This window comes from Thermobia domestica, chromosome 13, assembly GCF_964235325.1.
Source record: "Thermobia domestica chromosome 13, izTheDome1.hap1.1, whole genome shotgun sequence".
Lineage (NCBI taxonomy): Eukaryota > Metazoa > Arthropoda > Insecta > Zygentoma > Lepismatidae > Thermobia > Thermobia domestica.
In genome coordinates, this window is record NC_137466.1 from 217,797,532 (window position 1) to 217,818,284 (window position 20,753).

The following is a 20,753-nucleotide window of genomic DNA, read 5'->3' on the forward strand; positions in this document are numbered from 1 at the left end:
GTGAGATGGCGGTGATGTTGATTAGCATTACTTAATTCACGGCCAAATCATGCTTTTGTGAATCTATGTTGCTGACCATGAAATGAACGAAAGAAAGAAAAATAAAACTGCCTTCAACTGAGGATAAACTTTAACTTTTGGCATAAGATACTATTCCATTTCTAATTTGTCTATTACCTAATGAGCAAATAATGAATAAGATTTGTTTTAATATACAGGGCGTGACTTCTATAGGCGATTACGCGTTTTCAATGAAGTAAGAATATCGTAATAAACGTTGTTTGGTAGGGGAAATATAGTTTAAGACAATATAAGTAAAACTGTCATGATTTCTGCTCGTCACGTTGTTCATGATATCATTCAAATTGAATTTACGTTATATCTGCTGGCTATGATTTAGTGCTGCAACTCATACATTTTGTTGAGAGGGGTCCAAAGCTTGAGACCGGTCCATTCCTACAAGGCACTACGACTATCTGGGATTGAACAGCTGTTATTCTGCATCTGACAAGACTATAGATAATTATTAGTATTGAGGTATATTCTCAGAAAAAAATGACAAAACTAGATTTAGGGATGCGCACGAGCGAGTTCGAGCAAGTTTTTCTTTGAAACTCGACTCGCCTCGAAACAGACATCTTTGAGCTCGACTCGAGAACTCGACTGGAATTCAGGTCGAGTTTCGAGTCGAGTCGAGCCAAATTCTGTGTATAGTTTCAAGTACTCTCTTCAAGTATTCTACATACACAATGTAATTATTATCAATGATACTAATTACTATTACTACAACTTATTATTATTATTATTATTATTATTATTATTATTATTATTATTATTATTATTATTATTATTATTATTATTATTATTATTATTATTATTATTATTATTATTATTATTATTAGATCAACACCGTGTATAAACATGAAAGATAGGCTGTTTGAATCTGAATACTAAAAACTAGTTGACTGCTGACCTTGGTAGTCGAGAAGTTTTCAGAAGGCAAGGACATCGTTCACGAGGTTCTGCATTTGAGTTCCAGAGGATCAAGTATTCGGGCTCGAGCCAAAAATTGTTAAAAGTTATAAGGTGCCGCCTAAATATGTTCAAAACTGTTCGTCCCGGGTTTAGGGTTGTCAAGGAATCCTAATTACAAGGATTAGCTAATCGTGGTTGAAAAGAAAAATCTGACGCCTTTAGAGTGTAAAACTAATTTTGAAATTCATGGTATTTTAATAATCTGTGCTGTGTTGATTTTCTTTCATGCGTCTTAGGGGTAGCCTCCCCCAAAACGTTGTGATTTAGGTATATCTTATAAGTAGTGAAGCGTGGGCACCCATTAAAAAAATAAAGGTCATCACCTATGTTGTACACTATCATCGTACTTACACGAAGTTAAACTACTGTGTATTACATTTAGAAATATGCATTGTATTTCCGTTACTATTGGCGCATTGTAGCGTTTATTATCCCTTATAACCATAGTAAAATTTACCTATGAAAAGCTTGAGATTTCTTAAATGCAAGACTTGCAAGACTCTTGCATGCAAGACCAAGGATTCCAGTGCAAGACCAAGACCAAGACTGGATGTGCAAGACCAAGACCAAGACCAAGACCGGGGTGGTCTTGGTCTTGGTCTTGCATCTGCTCATCACTAGTCGTGGGCCTATTTCAGTAAAAAATGCCTACTATTAGGGTCTCTAGAAATAATATTTGTTCGTATGGCTTAGAGATTTGTTAATATTGTCCCCTTAATTAAGTTGTCATGTATGGAACGGTCTCAAGAGCGTAACTAACGGCCTCGCAGACCTTGCCGTGCGGGAGGGACCACAGGCTCCGGGGGGCCCATAAAGAGTAACAGAAAGGTGGAAAGAGGGGGCCCAAGAACTAGAAAAACAACTTTTCTAGAGGGCCCAAATACACTATTAATGCTTGCCCCAGAAAAAATCTAAATTACGGCACAGTCTGTCACATCTGTGTAACCAAACTCTTCGAAAGAAAGTGTCTTAGAGAAGGAATTTAATTATCTTCGAACTATAAAACCCTTCTAAACTTAAAGCTAATCACCCCCCCCCCATATATATATATATATATATATATATATATATATATATATATATATATATATATATATATATATATATATATATATAATTCTCAATTCTTCTCTTCTCTGTTGACTTTTCTCTTTCTCTATACGGTACTCATATTCTAATTTTTTAATTTTGTTATTAATACTGTAATTCTGTTTCTAAACCTATCTTATAATGTCCCCAAGCTGTAGTATGTATCCCATCTTCTAATATATATCGTCCCTTTCCGGCATTAACGCAGTAAGCGACATTTTTTTCGAAATTGACTTTTTTATAGTTTTTGGCTCAGAATTTTAAGGCGCATCGAATGGTCTAATCGCCATGTTTCTATCTTGAACCGTTACCGAGCTAGCTATGTCGCTTACACGGGTGTAATTAGACTTACTGGAGGCAAAAATGTCGTATGTAACACTCAGTCGTTTGTATTTACTGTATAAATGTTTCTGATGAAACGAAGAAACTGACTTATAGTCTAGATTGTTTCAAACACCAAATTATTTTCGTACTTGGAACAAATAAATGTGGTATGAACATGATTATTATAATATTTCACATCAAAAGTGTTGTAAGCGCCAGCTTGTAGTTGGTTCTGAGTCGCTTGAAACAATTTTGATGTAATGATATCAATGATTTCCAGTATGTGCTGCAGTTCTCTTTACCTGCTAAGAATAAATACTTTTCCTTGCAGCAATTTTGCTATCTTAAAAATATACGTAAGAGGCTCTCAGCCTCACTTCTGAAGTAAATGGTAATATTGTTATAGCTACTTACTGCTGTTTTACTTGCAATAACAGTGTGTAACGTCGTATAATCCATTTTAAGGTTTCATATTTCGGTGCAGAAGTATGGGTTAAGTAGAATATGGCGTTGTTCTCTTGGACTTGCAAATATGGGTTGCAATATCTTGCGCCATGAAAAATGCAATCGAGTAAGAAATACCTGTGCGTCGCTTCCCGGACCCAGACAATAAACAGCACCGCCACCGTCGTATTGAATTACCATGCTTCAACCCAGAGACATATACTCATGCTGTTTCCAGTAATCTCATCGACATGGTACAGTGACAAGCGGGACTTACCACAGCAGATAACCTTCTTTCATTGATCCATAGTCCAATGATCCCATTGCTTTTGTTCGTGTCAGCCTTATGTTATTTCTGTGTTGTTGTAATAGTGTTGGTCTACGGCTATGATACCCTAACGGATGTAAGGTATGTCACATGGTCATGGTTGAAATTTGTTGTAGGATTTATTGGCCCCATTGTACTGGTGCGTCAATTCCTCCATTGTCATACGCCTGTGTGAGATACGATAGTGCTATTCGTTGTTCATTTTCTGTCCACCGCACGTACCTGATCCATGTGTGATCGCTTGGCGGATGACTGACCGTCATGAGCACTGTTGGTAAAACCTTGACACTGTAGCGCTTGAACATCCCACAAATGCGACTGTCTCCGGTGTACTGGCAGCAGTTATTTGTGCCCCAACAGTTTGCGCTAGTCAAAATTTACTCACATAATTTTGTTTGCCCATAACGGGCATCAGCTGCGTGCTATTATGTTCGGTAACCGTGTGCGTCTTCTATGTTACCTGCTCATGACGTGGAAGTTATATGTTATCGATATTTGATGGCGGTTATTCCTATTGTAATGATCGTTCTGTGCATATAAAATCTAGCTGTTAAGAAAGGTTTCTTTTAGTAACTAATTAGCAATGTGAATTAGTTGTGGCCTTTAGGAAACTAAGGATCAGACCGAAGAAGAATGGAGGGCAAAGATGTGAAAAGCCAGCGGCTCTGGCCTTACAAAAGGTGCCGTCACGACATTCGCCTGTTAAGACTGAGGAATATCACGGAAATCCTCAGTTTGGATGACCGGCTAGAACAAGGTTCGTGCTCACGTTCGACCTATCCATTGCTGTTTTGCAGACAGGCAGGCAAGTTGACCCTATGCCGCCGGCCAGGTAACAAATTTTCAATGTTAATTATATAAAAATGAAACCGATTTCAAAGAACGCGATAAAAATAGCAGATTAATATTTTCCTAAAGCTTCGACTTACACTACCATGTGCCTACTACTTATAGCGAACTTTCAAGTCAATGGAAATCAAAACTACCTAATTTATTTAATGGATGTAAAATTTCTACCAACTTCAAAAGTCAGCTTTATTTAGTAGGCATTAGGTACTATTAGTCAAAGCTTCTAAAACTATTACTTTGCACTACAAAAATATTACTTTTATCACATTTTTAGGTCGGGTTATTTTTTTTATTTTCTGCTTTCAGTTTTCCCGTGGGAGGAAGATTTTAAATTTAACCAAACAGCAAGTTGAAGAACAAGTCATGAAGCCGAGGGTACCAAACGAGACATATTCCAATATAGTTAACTGTTCAAAGAGTGAGATCATGAAAATTGGAGTCTTACTCACAGCAGTGGAAGGAGGCTGAAGAAAGGAAGGGAAACCCAAACAAGCATCAGAAGTGACTAGCAGTGGAAGATATCCTAAGCCCGGATGAGAACAAGACTGAAGAAGGGAAGGAAAGCCCAAACAAGCATCAGGAGAAAGTAGCAGTGGGATATACTAAAGTTGAATGAAAAGAAGGCTGAAGAAGGGAAGAAAAACCCAAACCAGCTTCAGACGAGAGCAGCAGTAGAAAATACCCTAAACCCGGATAAAAAGAAGGGAGAAAGAGAGAAGAAAAACAAACAAGCATTAGAATTGAGAAGGATTAGATGATCTAAACCCGGATGAGAAGAAGGCTGAAGAAGGGAAGAAAAACCCAAGCGAGAATCAGGAGACAGTAGCAGTGGAAGAGACTTTAAACCACAATCAGGGAGAGACTAAAGAAGGGAAGGAAAACCCAAACAAGCTTCAGGGGACAGTAGTAGTGGAAGAGACCCTTAACCAGGATGAGAAGACTGAAGAGGGAAAGAAAAACCCAAACAAGCTTCAGTAGACTGTAGCAGTGGAAAACACTTTAAACCACAATGATAAAAAGGCTGAAGAAGGGAAGGACAAAGCAAAGAAGCATCAGGAGACAGTAGCAGTGGAAGGGATCCTAAACGAAGATGGGGAGAAGACCGAAGAAAGGAGAAAAACCCAAACAAGCATCAGGAGACAGTAGTAGAGAAAGAGACCCTAAACCCGAATGAAGAGGGGACTTTAGAAAGGAATTTCCGAAAATTCAGCTGCAAAGTTGAATTATGGTGATGGTTACAATGAGAAAAGCAGTGCTAGGAAACGGATGAAGATTGTAAATAGAAAGATTACTTTTACACCAGAAAAGAACATCGTAGCGGAAAAGGGATTGAGAATTAAAAAGAAAACTCCTCAAAAAAAAAGAGAGAAAACGATTAAAGCAAAGTGGCCAAGCCTACAACAAAAACAGACAAGAAAGAGTCGAGAAGAAACAAATACAACCAAACAAAGGCAAATCTTGCCCAAATAAATGTTGATATTCCGTAAGAGAGGCGCCAATACTTATTTAGACACTTTTTGGTCTTTAAAACCGAATGATCAAAGGAACTGGATCTTAGGAGCAACCAGACAAGATCCAGTGAAAAGAAGGAGGATTCAGGGAGAGAGCCCACGGGCATAATCTTTTCAGTATATTGTTAACGAAGGTGAAGGCTATAGAAGAGTTTGTCTTCAATTCTTGCTCTCAACATTAGATATATCACAAAGGTTTGCGAATTACACTGTTACACAATCCACTGAAGGCTCAGCAAAACCTGGTGGTCGAGGACGCCACTCAGTTCGCCCCAATGCGGCATCCGAGCGAGATGTGAAGCTCGTTGTTGAATTCATTCAAAGACTTCCTGCAGTGCCTTACCACTACTGTAGAAATAAAACAACACGACTATATCTTCCCGAGGATCTCAAAAACGTCACTTATCTCTATACGATTTACTCACGTGCAATGAACGAAGAAGGAAATATTCTTGTGAGTGAAAGAGTTTTTCGCGGTATATTTAACTCAAAATTCAACCTTGGGTTTCATAGCCCCAGAAAGGACAAGTGCCAGAAATGTATCGCATTTACCAACAAGACAGACATAACCCAAGAAGATTAGGCTGATTACACCCGACATATTGAAGGTAAAGAAGCAACTAAGGCTCCTTTCAAAAAACAGCAGAGTTTGAGTGGTAGCCAGGAAGGAACACTTGTCGCAAGTTTCAGTTTGCAGAAAGTTTTGAGCGTACCTCATGGCGATTCCATGCTTTTATACTACACACGAAAGTATTCCGTATGCAATCTCTCGATATATGAATCAAAAAGCAGAAATGCATACAATCATGTATGGAGTGAGAGCGAAGGTAAACGAGGATCGAATGAAATCGCTTCCATTCTTTCGAGATATATAGATGTAGTGGACGAACGAGGTAATGTTTCAACTTTAATCCTGTATGGCAATAACTGTGCCGGTCAAAACAAAAATAGAAATAGTAAGGCCATGTTGAAATATGAACTTGAAAAATCCAAAAACTTGCAACGAATCCAGATCAATTATTTGGTACCGGGTCACACATATATGACTGTGGACAGTGTGCATAGTCAAATTGAGAAAGCATCTCAATCAAAAATTTGAACGTCCTTCCGAGTGAATTACCGTCATGAGAATGGCGAGAACAAAGCCACATTCATATAACGTTGAATTATTGAAGCATGATTCTTTTAGAAATTGGTCAACTTTGGCAGAGCAAATCTTCAGTGCTAAGAAACATGAGTCAGGGGAACCTTTCTTGCTGTCAAAATTAGAGTTGTCGCTTTTTCAAAAATGGTGAATTTGCCAAAGTTAAGTATTCAGTGACTAAGGACACAGTGTATCTTACACTGAAACTTCGCCCACCAAGACAAAATCAGCCAAGCAGACTTTATGCGGCAGCCATCCCTACCAGTAAGGCTAGGATCTTGTCAAATTGTGTAATCAGAATATTCTACCAAAGCATCTACACGGGTTCTACCAGCAGTTGCCACACACGGGAGAAGCACAAGATACCCTCCCTGAGACAGATGAAGAGGACACCGAAGAAGAAATTGAAGATTGAAACATGTTATCTGATAAAGTTACAGTTTTCTGAAGTTTCGACAATTTGCATTTATTTAGTAAATGTATGATGCAAATTTTCATTGATCAGTAAGCTTAACAAATCAGTAATAATTTGCAATATTCTAAGCTTTAAGAAATTAAAAAAATAACGCTAAAAATAAATGAGAAAACTAAATAATGGTGTCAGTTATTATTAACTTAACAATTCAGAAAATTAGATTAATTTTTACATATAAAGGAGAGGTAATCCAAAGCATTTTTCTTGGCTAATTGATTTTAAGCAGCATTATTTCAAGAAGCGTTCAGTATTTTACCGATCAGTATACATTCTTCAATTAACGAATCAGCAATTTATTACCATTTATTTCTTTCCCTAAATGTCGCTTAACGCAATCTCACCATGACACCGTGTGCCTTAATGCATTAATACATTTGAATGAATGTCGTTTGAAGCATTGATTTGTTAAAAAGTTTGTAAGCAAAAATGAATTAAGCGCCAAAATAAGTGAATATATTGAAGTTATTATATACGTCACTGTTCTATTTGACGGAGCTTGTTTAATTATATTAGCTGTATTTTTCTTACGAAAATAGTTCAGAAAACAAAAAAGTTATACAAGAAAAACCATCAAAATTTTAGTTTTTCGGCTCTCCTGTAAAATTTTCAAATTGTCGTTTACTGCATTAATGCCGGAAAGGGACGATATCTTTTATAATCGAGAGAGCTTAATGCGTATTTTTCTTCTAATAAATATACATTATGCTTATTCCTTCGAGTTGCATTTTGTGTAATTCCTTATTTTCTAAGACACAATCTTCATAATCCTTGAAAGATATTTTTGATTTAACAATACTTGATTTTAACTGTTTGCTTTTCTGTGGTAACAAATATATGTGCACCGCTCATCCAAACTCTTTCAAGTTAGTGCCGTGATAGAATGGAGTCATGGCCACAAGAGAAACTAAAATATAATCCTAGTTGTATTGATTAATATAGACGCCTTTAAATTACCTTAAGGGATCTTAAGTTTCCGCTTGATGGCAAGAAAGTGTTAAACGGGGCCAGAATCATTTTACTTAATGCTAATATCAAATATATATATTTTATAGAGATATCTTCCTCGTGCTGTTTGAATTTTCGTCATTTTTAACCCATTAGAAAAAAAATCTTTTGTTCAGAAATATTGGCAAAAACCGGAAAATATAATTAAAAACTATTTCTTCGCCTGATGCTAATCTCACTTGCTGTAACCTGTCTGCAGCATATATACAATGTATTTCGCTAACAGGAAAAGTACTTAAAGCAACAGGTTTTAATTTTAGTTTTTAGTTTTATGATTTCTGGTAGATGTTGCTCTATATTATTTGTATTTTTTCGAACAACTCAAAAAGGGATATAATCTTTCTCTCTCACACACACATACGGGAGGACGAGTAAGACTGTTCCCATAATTTCTTTAAGCGATATTCAAAATAATTATGAAGTTCAAAAATAATGCTGTGAAGGATCAGGGGTGCAGAGTTGTCTTCAACATTGGGAAGCGGGTTGATTTGAAGCTTATTCTGGGGATACATTAATTTCATCTCACTTTCCTTTGTGGCAATCTGACACAAATCATCAGATTTCACGCCAAGAGACATTTCAAATTCGATTATTGGCGACACAGGCCCCAGTTCCAAGAATGGAGGGGACGTGTCCCCTTCATCCAATCTATATTACAATATTGAATAACAGTATGATATGTTTTAGTGCACGAGTATTAGTGAATTTTACCTGCTGCTCTTTCAAGAAGTATAAAGGTAACCAAGAAAGTTCTGTCAATTTTTGTAGAGATCTGTGTTCAACTAGTCCTCATACCGTGAAGTGAAGCAAATAGGGATAAGGCGAAGGGCTGTTGCTGGTGTGGATATGTCCAATTTACTATCTGGTTGTGGCAGTTCAGTTACACCGTTCATTGGTTAACGTCCAATGTTCCGGTTCCAAAACAGCCGAAACCAGCACTGCACGAGAAGAAGTTCCCGCTGTGTGTTTGGTGGACTGCTCGCGGTACCGTGCATCGAGAACTGCTACCAGCTGGTCAGAGTATCAATACAACTGTGTACTGTCAGCAGTTGAGCCGTGTTCAAGAAAAACTCAAAACTCTGGAGCACTTCTGAATCGCAAAGAGGTCCTCCTGTTACAGCCAATTCTAAGCTTCATGTGGCTAAGATGACCCGGAACATTATTCTAGCCTTTGGATATGAAACACTATTACATTCGCCATACTCTGCGGACATTACACCTTCCGATTATCACCTGTTTCATTCCTTCGACAATCATCTTAGAGAACGCCAATAAAAATCCTTAGTAAAGGTGCAAAATGCTCTTGATACATTCTTTGCTTCACGGCCCATCAAGTTCTACCGCGATGGAATCCATGGCCTTTCAGAACGTTGGCAGATCATCGATGCTGATGGGGACTATTTTTTATCTTCCAGGTACGTCTTTGGACATATCTATGTTCAAAGATGGTGTGTGAAAAAGCTACAGCACGTTTTTGGTTACCTTTATAATTTGGTTAAAATTAACTTCACGAGATCAAAGACCATAGAAGTCAGTTTCATTCAAGAGCCCTATTTGTTGCAACTGTAAAGCTTCATGTTAGTAGACTTGTATGTGACTGTAAAAGTTTTGTAATTAATGCACATCCACGAATAAACTACTAAAAGAACACATAAAGGAAATTTAATTTTCAAGAATAATTGCAACAGTTTTGTTTCGATTTTTTTTTTTTTTTAATATTCGCAGCATTGAAATTTCTCAACTTAGGTTCTCAACTGAACCGCACGCGTTCAAAAAAGAAAAATGATTTCATTACTAGTAAAATTAACCTAATACAAAGATTTTTGTTCTTTTCCCAATTTTTCTGCAAGGAAACTGGAAACCCCCACTTTTTTTTTATCAAAAAGGTTCAAAATTCCCGGAAAGTTTACATTAATCCCACCACAAGGAATTTTCTGGGTCTATTTCTTTTCAACTTCATACTTTTCTTTGAAATTCCGGAATCGGTTTTAATTCTCCATTTTTAAAAGTTTTGAATATCCTAACTTTTTCTTTCCTGGCTACATACCTCATTCTGATCTACTTTTACCTCAGAGGCGTCATTTCAGACTTCGGGGGGGCCAAGAGAACCACCGACATAAGACTTTTACGTGTTGTAGGGTCTATTAGTTATTAGTAGACAATCGATCAAAGTAAATGTATTCCTCAAACTTTTGTTGAGGGGCAATTATTCCCTGCTGTCCCCGTAAATGACGCCCCTGCTTTACAAGCAAAGACAGATTTGAGAAAAAAAAATTTCGAAAGGATTCTTCTCGTTCTTTAAATTGGTTTGAAACGTGCCTTGTATCATTATGATGTTACTACTTAAGTCAAGACTTTCGGATTTACCTTCTACTGTCATGTTCGTTGAACCAGATATTCCCCATGATCAGCGAGTTCAGTGGGCGAAAGTCAAGTTTCATGTCTTCCAGAAATGGGAACATGAAATAAAAGCAAAGATAGGAAAGGGGAAAGAAACCTTTAGGAGAAAGAAAATACTATTTTATGGGACCTTGAATAAAGAGTTTAGAAAAAGACATAAAATGCTACGTGTAAAATGTTGTACTGTATGGGTCAGAAACATGGACATTACGCAAAAATGAAAAACGACTGCAAGCTTTCGAAATGTGGGTGTGGAGAAGAATGAAGAGAATTAGATGGATCAAGCGAAAAATGAAAGACAGAGTGTTAGAAATGGTGGGGGAAAAGAACAATTTTAAATATTATTAAGAAAAGAGAAACTGGTTGGGACATTGGCTCAGAAGGAACTGTATCATGAGGGACGTAGTAGAGGGTATGGTGGCAGGAAAAGACAAGGAAGGGGCGGAGCAGAAATGGACGATATCAAAACAAAAATCGTATGTGAAGACGAAGAGGATAGCTGAAGCCTGTGGAGCATGGAAACTATTCAGTTGCGGCAACCGTGCTGCCAATAATGGCCGATTGCCTATGATGATGATGATGATGATGATGATGATCTAGCTTTCTTTCCCTCAAACCATATTTTCCTACTATACTACTTCTCATCATTTCCCATATAGATCTATAGGGGTACGGTCGCTCATTTCTTGTGAAGGAGTTTTTGGTTCGATCCCAGGTCATTAGGGTTTGTGGTAGACAACATCGTATTTGTAGGTTTACTCGCGGTTAACCATTTTCTTCTTCATTCTCATTCCAGCACAATCTCAAAATCATTAATCATGTTTACATGCTGTACCTGTGGTATATTAAATTAAATATGCTATATTTTCAAAGATACACATGTCTACCTCTTCTAATTGTCTATAGTTTTTACCTTGTTCATTCCCCACATTTAAATACATTAGTAGATTCAAACGAAAGATCAAAGCAAAAAGCGCTTACATAAAACAATTATTTATGTATGAAGCTAATCAACGAATGTTACGTTATTTTTGAAGTTGTAATCTATGTTGAATTGTTAACATGAAAATTGTTGATGCAAATGAAAGGCAAGAACAAAAGAATTAATTCATCTCTCTAAGCAAGAAAGAAAATTGAATACAGTTGGAGATGACGGTGATAACGTAGTTTTGTTGTCTTTAAAACATCAAAAGCAACAGATATAAATGCATTACATCTGTTTCATATTTCTTTACTATGCCTATTTATCGTCAGCTTTGATGTATTTCATCTCCAACAGAAGATATTTAAAGACAAGATCTCTTTACCTGAGATGCCATGTTAATGATAATCAAGTCATTCTATTTAACCCACAAACACCCAAACATTGTTCAAGTAAGAATTTTTGAACAAAACTTTCATGGTTCACTAAATGATGGTCTTAGATAACAGAAATGTCCAAAAAAGTGGAAACCCATGTGAATGCATTGGAAATCCAATGTGACACTTGTGACTCAGCGAGGAACAGATGTAGTTTACAACTTTAATTTAGTACATGAACAACTACTATTTTACCAGAGTAATTATTGACTCTTTTAGATACAGGAAAAATAAATTATTAGAGAGTTAAATACTTAATTATCATAGGAATAAATAAAACATATCCGAAAGCTGAAAGGCACTCGAGAACTCCATGAGCAACATGCACCTACTAGCAAGAAAAGTTGAATAAAATTGCTAAAACCTGAAGAAAAGGAACGAAACAAAGCTTGCTACAAAGGTTTATGTGTGGCTTATAAAGTACAATGGGTATTTGTGTATAACGTTTGAAACTAACTTTATAAGGTCAACAGGAAATCAATGTGACACCTGTGATACACTGGGGATTAGTGGGTTAATATGGTGTCGGCTTCCTTTGCTAATTCTGAGTTGACCTACTGACAGTGCCTTGAAATGAAAATCAAACTTTTCAGTTCAATGTCCCACAATTACGTTCATTAGGTTAAGGAACACGGATGACTGAGGCAAGTGAATGATGATGGAAGAATTCGTGAAATAAGAGTGTGGGACGAAACGGGAGTAGCCCGAGAAAACCCACGGACACGATGTTGTCCACCACAAACTTACTTGATAGGGGATCGAACCAGAGATCCCACGCACCAGAGGTAAGTGCTCTACAGCTGAGCCACCGTGCTCCCCTCCCCCACTATTGCTTTGAAAATAATATGAAATCTTTCAGTTAAACACCCCGCCACCATGATTGTAGGATCCGTCCCACGATCAAAGACTGCAATTTTAAGAAGGACAAACATTTTAAAATATAAATAAAGTGGAAATATACGGAAAGAAAATTTATTTTCCATTTTACTGCAAATTTTATTTAATGTCGATAAATATAATTTTATTTTATCGTTTGTTATTGTTTATATTTTGAATTACATATGTACAGGATAGACCATTTATCTTGAACATCCTACAGAAAGCACACAAATTTCATAGACTTCATACAAAATGTCCCCTGCTTTTACGTAGGCTTTTGAGGTTTTCCCCTCCGATTTTATGTCTCTTAGTGGAGATTCTGCATTTTCTGTATGCTCTTGTTAAAATTTTATATACCTGTTTGTAGTTTTATGCGGATACAGCTTCCATTGTACTAGTTTCCATTGCATTCCGTAAAAGATATGCGTTTTCAATACAATGTAATTTATACTTAGAGTCTCCCAACAAATCTCACTGCATGAAGCTAAAATTAAACAATTTATCTTGTAATGAGAGCTAATTTACTGTCCCCATGATTATGAAAATTAAGTTCAACAACAAATTTCGAGTATTGCGCTATGACGTATTTTTTGGTTTTGAAACTTCTATTTGGGTGAGTGATTGAATTGAACCTTCCGAACTCCGATTTCTTAAATGTTTCACAACTTTCATAAAAAGATATTCTATTTATGTGCAATATATTGTACGTGTTCTACGAGGGTTTCTTACAATTCCTTGCTTGAAGCTGAAATTGACGAATGATGGACTGAAAATTAGCGTTGCATTTTAGTTTGCGGTTATTGGTATCGAAGTTAAAATTGATTTTTGCACGTCTTGCGTTGCGTTACGCTTCTTAAATTTTGCGAAGGCTAGCACGGAATGACATCCTAGTGGCCCCAATATATAAAAGTCTTGACAGAATTGCGGAACGTAATGCGACAAAAAAAATACATAAATCAATTATAACTGCTATGCCTAATATCGCAATCGGAAACACAAATTTTACATTGCATTTGAAGCTAGTCGTTAAGGAATGATTGCCCAGGTTACTTTCAAATGGAAACATGTCAAGCCAGAGGAAAGAGTTAGTACACTACAGATAAGCATTTCGCATGTTGTTTGTTCGATATTGGAGCCATCTATAATAACGCATGCGCGCAACTTTATTGTGTCCGAGGGATTTGGTTTGTTCGTTACATGGGTAAATGGATACATGGTGAACGATGTATTTTGTTTATAAAAGATTATTTGTGTAACCTATATAGGAAGGCGTTGTAGTTTTTATAGTACCTTCATTGGACAGTGGTATTACTGTATATGGACTGTGTTATATGACACAACGATGAATTTCAAGCCACTTTTAAAGTGACGCTTGGTACATTGGCATTTTTAACCCAGTATGAAGGAAATGGTAGGAGGCTGTTGTGTGTGTTCGGATGAAAGGGGATGGGCAGAAAACCCCTTGGTTTATTGTGATGGTCAAGGTTGCACTGTAGCTGTACATCAAGGTGAGTATATTTTATAGCGTGCAGGTAAAAAGTAAGCAAAAAAAATAGCATATGTGGCTAACAACGTATAAGCCTATCATGTCCGCGCAAATCTATTCAAATGAAAGCGCATTTGAAGTACGTATGCATAACACGCATCTATGTTTACCGCTTCATTCTAGTTATTTTAGGTAAGTGCCATAGCGGATTCATCTGAAAATATACAAGTACAGGTGTGAAGTTTGGTTAAAATGCTTAAGTTACACTATTTTATATATGAGACCTACTAACCTTATTGCGATTGTGCTCATTTTAACATTTAATCTTAGTAAATTCTGTTATGATAATGGTGAAAGCTACATGAAATTCAACTCATTTTAAGGTTTTTGATTTATGTTGATTAATAATAACTAGGGAACATTGTGTAAGTCTGAATATGTGCTACCAATAGCTGCATCTTACCACAACATGCATGTGCATATTTTGAAAGCCCCGTGCAGATTTAGAACATGGAGTCCATTATATTAAACTACATATGTACGTTTTCTTGCGAAACTTGGTACCTAATACCCTAAAAGTGTATTCTATCGCTTTACCCACTCACCAGTGTACACCTTGAAAGTGCGCGGGTATACATATGACTATAATTATAATGAATGCTCCGGCAAAGTACAACTACTGTTACAGCGCTTTCTGTAAAGTATGGCTCTTGATGCCGGAAAAGAGCATTTTAAGCAGAACATACATAGGAACTGATTCCTGATAACAGTTTAAGGATCAGTTCCGGAGAACGATTCCATCAGTCGAACCTAGTCAAAAAGCAAATTCTGGACGAGTTCGGGAGGCCACTTAATGAGCAATCGTAATCCAAGTTCATGCCAATATGTACCCACAAAATGTAAAATTAATAAACAGTGACAACTAAGTAACGATTGCTAACCAAAAGATCTCCCGACACTCACCCAGAATTTACTCTTCAATTGTTACGAATAAATTAAACGTCCTTGGGAACTGATACATGAACTATTCCGAGAAATCAATTCAGGTGAAACGGTGAATATTAATTTTCAGATTTAAATGGGGGGATTCCGCCTCCCAAACCCCCCTGCTGATGAAACAATAAAAAATAAACCAACAATAATAAAACAACGGTATTACTTGAGCAGACGGTTCTACCAAATTTTGACACATTGTATTTTCAGGTTAGTTAGGGCTTTGTATTTCTTTTAGCAGAGCATGCACTAAATGACGAACTTCATTACTACTTGCAGATTGTCTTCAGGAGGGCTCAGTATAAATATGGCATAAAAACTGTAGTGTATAAAACACGAACCAAGTTGTGCTAGGTAACCGCTAAAAATCACGTATATTATCTAACCGAGTCAGGACAGGAGCGCAGCAGGGAACCTGAGCGGTAGCGGGAGAGTGCGCCCGTTGGGAGCAGGCGCGTCAGCGACGGCGGTGTACGCAAAAACGAGGATAGTGGAAGAGCACATTTAATCACTCAAAATTCATTTTAATGTACTATGCACTGACAGTATTTACTTACACACACTCATTCCTTCACGAATAGTGTTTCACATAGTATTTTACCTATAAATTTTCTGTTTGGTAGAACCGTCTGCTCGTGTGAATCCGATACGACTGTAAATCTAACGGAAAAAAAAAAAACTACAACAACATAATATAACACTCGCCGCTATTAATGAACGCAGCATGGCGAATAAACATGAAATACATCTGACCAATAGAGCAACCAGCAGCAAAACACCTCTTTCACAAGTAATAACCGAAATGAAGCATTGAACTACCAGAGCGATGAGTCAAACTCGTGAAATGACCACACATTCTCGACAGACCACACATGTGCACCACTCTCCAGTTTTCGATGTCAATCAATCCACAAAATGATAGCAATGAATTTCGCTATCCCACACGCATATTAGGAACGAACCGATATTGAAACCGAACAGCACACGTGACCAATACAACACCAAAGCTACATCACCCATGTTCAACTTGTAACGTACAAACATAAAGCATAATAACCAACCAGCGACATCAACACAATATCAGAGCCACCTACCAATAAAACTACAAAACAACATTATTAACAGCAGAAGCAAAAACACAGATTCCGTACCTATCACATACAAATAAGTGATTCTATTCCTCCAATGCCACATTTTGTGACAAAATCACTTGTTCTGCTCAAAGTGCACTCTTACCCTTAAGGCCTTCCAATCTCGTATTGTTATCGTTCTTGCGTACTTTTCTACCATTTACAATACGTCGGCATACAAATCACGCTTATGAATATTGTATTTTTGCATATTTTAACCCTTAATGCGTTAAACACTCCTATTATACACCCTAATAGTAATTGTACACTTTTACTTAGCATGCTTGCCGAAATGGATTGCTTCGACTGCGAATGGATATAGGCGACTAGCACAGAAAATAATTAGGGCGATAATGGGGCTGGGGTGGGCGCAAATTGAAGTTCAATTGGGTTTGTTCCGTTGCAGGAAATAGTACCAGTTTATAACTTTTTCATGATATATATCAAAAACTAACCTGAATAATGTTCTTTTTTAATAAATTGTTGAGGTTAGTTGTATTTAATGAGCGTTGTTCAGGTTAGATTTTTATTTGTATTATAATTGTTTCACACGCTCAGTTATCAATTTTTCGCGATGGTTGGCATTGCTTTTGAGTTTTACATGCCAGCATGTCCTTCTTGTGAGTGGTTTACGGTATTATTATTCATCATTCGTGATTTAGATTGTGTTTTTTAATCTCCAGACACGTGGTTCGATTCATTGACGAACTAAATATAGAAAATGTGGAGTGAACCTTACAAAGCTCGCTCCAGCTGTAACCTAATGCTCTAGTTGTATTCTTGTGCCTTGGCACTACTTTTGAGTCAAAACACACTGCCATATTTAAAACAAAGGGAGTCCCAATAACACACTAAGAAATGAATAACCAAAACAGAAATTACACACTTGAAGAGAAGTAAGGAAAAGAAAATCTGTGAATAGGTACGAAGATCAACTGAAGCGCGTAATTTAAAGTGTATCCACGGGGATAAAGTTTAGAAAGCCTGCTCTAACTTAAACCTAATAATTGAGCGTATATTGTAATGTTTATTCCCGGGGATAAAGTTTATGGAGCCCGCTCCAGCTACAATCCGATGCCGTATATAATAACCCTCACACTATTTCCAAACAAAAGTAGCATCACCATATTTTAAACTTATTGTTTAACAAAGCATTATGTTACAGTGTGCTGCTCCACCATTAGATAAATGACCACAAGTGTGAGAAGGTGCTTCCTCGCACTGCTCCTCGAACTTGGTAAGTCTGTTTCTTCACTTTCCTGATGTTTTAGTATAATTTCCCTTGTTTTTAACCTCCATGACCAAGGCTCCAGGGGAAAGTCTAAAGCTAGAAAGTCCTAGGTGTTTTCAAGAATTGCAATTACCTGTAAGTAAAATAAAGCGAGGACTCCCCCAACACTACTTTCCTTTCAACTTCTTCCCTATTTGTATTCCATCGTAACAATATCGTCAGATACATCAGGGGATTAATTCCTCACATCTTGAGTCATAAAATCAACGACATTTTTGAAAAATTGAGCTTCAGGCTGAGCCCTCGTGTAATCCAATCCTAACGCATTTGGTGTGTTAATCTCCCAGGATCCAGCTTCTGTATACAAATTCTGGAGTACCCATACGTATTTCTCTGACACTCCTTTCTACCTTAGGTATCCCCACACTTCCAAACATGATACTCTGTTTTAGTCCCTTTCCATGTCAAAGACCATATGCAATTCTTTTTGTTTTCCTGATGCTTTTCCATAGTTCGTCTTAGTATAAAAATTGCGTTCCGTGTACTCGTTCACAGCAGAGATCCGAATTATTCTTGCTTCTATAATTTCCACAGTCCTCTACATCTCCCTTTTCCATAATAGTAGATACAATAACACTGTTTCTTCACTGATGTGTCATTTTTTCCCTTTTCATAGATTTTCTGCATCAAATCCCATATTATGTTTATACCTTCTGTCCTAAGTGATTCGTAAGAGTTGATCTAAGGTTTGCAGATCTTACCTTGGATTTTTTTTTTTTTTTCATTCGTTTTATTTAAAAGCTTGTCGATTTAATCGGCTCATCTCTCTTTGATCCTTCATCTGTAAGCACCAATCCATCGGCATCTTCTATTTGCCTAATATGTGTAAAATCCTTTTGTTTCCTTTCCTCTAGTTTTTGTTAACCTGTATAGCTTCACTCCACCTGGTGTTTTAGGTTCGTCATACATTTCATCCTAGGATTGCGCTTTTACTCTAACCATTACCCTCTTTGCTACCTTATTATCTGTCTTGAAGCTACACTTATCCTGTCCCAGAAGTGATCTGCTTCTTTTTTGCTTCTCTGTTCGCAGAGCTTTTCGACTAAAATCAAATTTAGAGTCACATGTTAAACCAGTCTTTTTCCCGCCTTTTTCTTCCTTTCAGAGTTTCGAAGATATAGACATTTTACTATAGTAAATCCCATCCTATTTCTCGCGTTCCCATCGAAATTCCAATAATTTTTTCTTCTCTGCAGCCAGTAAGTAGTATGATCCTATTACGCTTCACTATTTTTGCGCATCCTCTTCTTGCTTAGTTGCCCAGTTCTTTAATGAGAACTTCGTCTTCATGAGCGCTATCTTTAAACATCTACAGGGCATCCATTGTTGTTGACAGAAAATTTCTCAAATTACTAACAAGTTTCGAATAGGTTAATTTCTTACGTGGGTTCCTGTCACCACGGCATGGCGCGTCCTCAGGTTGCGGATCGAGAAGAAGGCCTCTAGATATAGAGGTTAGCTGCGAATATACTGAATAAGCAGTCACGGACAGCCGACTAGGAGTGGTCCTCCAGCTTGGGGGTTTGGGTAGAACTAACAACCTCATCCTATAAAAAAAAGCACTTGTTTAGATATATTCACAAAAGCCTCGGACAAGGACTGATAACTTGGCACGACCTCAGCAAAAGAAAATGGACATGAGATTTGGAACATGGAATATTAGGAGTCTTTATGGGGCAGGCGCATTAAAATCCGTAACGAGTGAGTTAGAGAAATACAGGATGGACCTAGTAGGAGTTCAGGAAGTTAGGTGGGGAGGAAATGGATCTGTGAATTCCGGAAATTTTACGTTCTTTTACGGGGAAGAAAATAAAAATCACCAGCTAGGAACAGAGTCTTTCGTTTACAAACGAATATTACCAGCAATTAAACAGGTTCACTCGTGATCTTTGCAACATCCAAAAACCTAATCGTGAAGAGTACAAAATTCCCACATCGCGACGTTCATAAATACACTTGTACATCACCAGACGGAGAAACATAATCAAATTGATCACGTTTTAGTAGATAGAAGAAGGCAATCTAGCATAATTGATGTCCGGTCGTTTAGAGGGGCTGATTGTGACACTGATCACTACCTGGTAGCAGCGATAATACGAGAGAGATTATCGTTGAATAAAGGTAATATTCATTGTCCGAAAACGGAGAGATTCAATTTAAAGAAATTAGAAGAGAGCCAGGTAAGAGAGGAATACCAGATTGAAATTTCGAATAGATTTTCGGCTTTAAAAGATTCGGAATGCACTAGTGTTGAGGATACCTGGATTGAAATTAGAGATAGCATTAAAATTTCAGCAAAAGAAAAATTGGGACACGCGGAAATATGTAGGAACAAACCATGGTTCGACCAGGAATGCATTAAACTAACAGAGAGGAGAAAACAGGCAAAATTACGCTGGCTACAAAATCCGAACGAAATAACTACACAAAATTTCGCAGATATCAGGCAGGAAACTTCCAAAACTTTTAGAACAAAGAAACGCGATGTTTTGAAAGCTAAAATTAAGGAATTTGAAGATAATAGTAAAAATAGAAACATCCGGGACATGTATAAGGGGATAAGCGAATTTAAGAATGGCTATCAACATTGTGCTTATATATTAAAGAAATCTGACGGTACAGTTCTCACTGACACGGATAGCATCTTAAATAGATGGAAAGATTTCTTTGACGATTTGCTTAACACGCAACCAAAAACTAGTGTGCGTGGAGAAAAGGAGATACACACCGCAGAACCCAACCGAATAGAAGTAGAAACCGCTATAAAGAAATTAAAGAAACACAAATCTCCGGGTGTAGATGAAATTCCGGCTGAGTTAATTTTAGCTAGGGGCGAAAAATTGTGGAACAAGATACACAAACTCATTCTCCTTATCTGGAACAATGAAGAATTGCCACAAGAGTGGAAAGAATCAATAATTGTTCCAATTCACAAGAAAGGCGACAAAACTCACTGTAATAGTTATCGAGGCATTTCTCCTCTGTCAACATCCTATAAAATCCTTTCAAAT

The 20,753-nt window shown here is 37.2% G+C and overlaps 1 protein-coding gene across 3 annotated transcripts in view; it reads left to right on the forward strand.

The window, feature by feature from the left end:
- The first annotated feature begins 13,997 nt into the window (after positions 1 to 13,997).
- LOC145669032 (uncharacterized) overlaps positions 13,998 to 20,753 on the forward strand; it is a 97,337-nt gene continuing 90,581 nt past the window's right edge. For 2 of the 3 annotated variants that reach the window (XM_081737381.1, XM_081737380.1), the window contains exon 1: positions 13,999 to 14,350. In XM_081737381.1, the coding sequence (XP_081593507.1) occupies positions 14,242 to 14,350 (109 nt within the window). In that variant the 5' untranslated portion in view covers positions 13,999 to 14,241. Of the gene's footprint in view, positions 14,351 to 20,753 lie in introns of all 3 variants that reach the window. The other variant, XM_081737379.1, reaches the window with a different exon arrangement.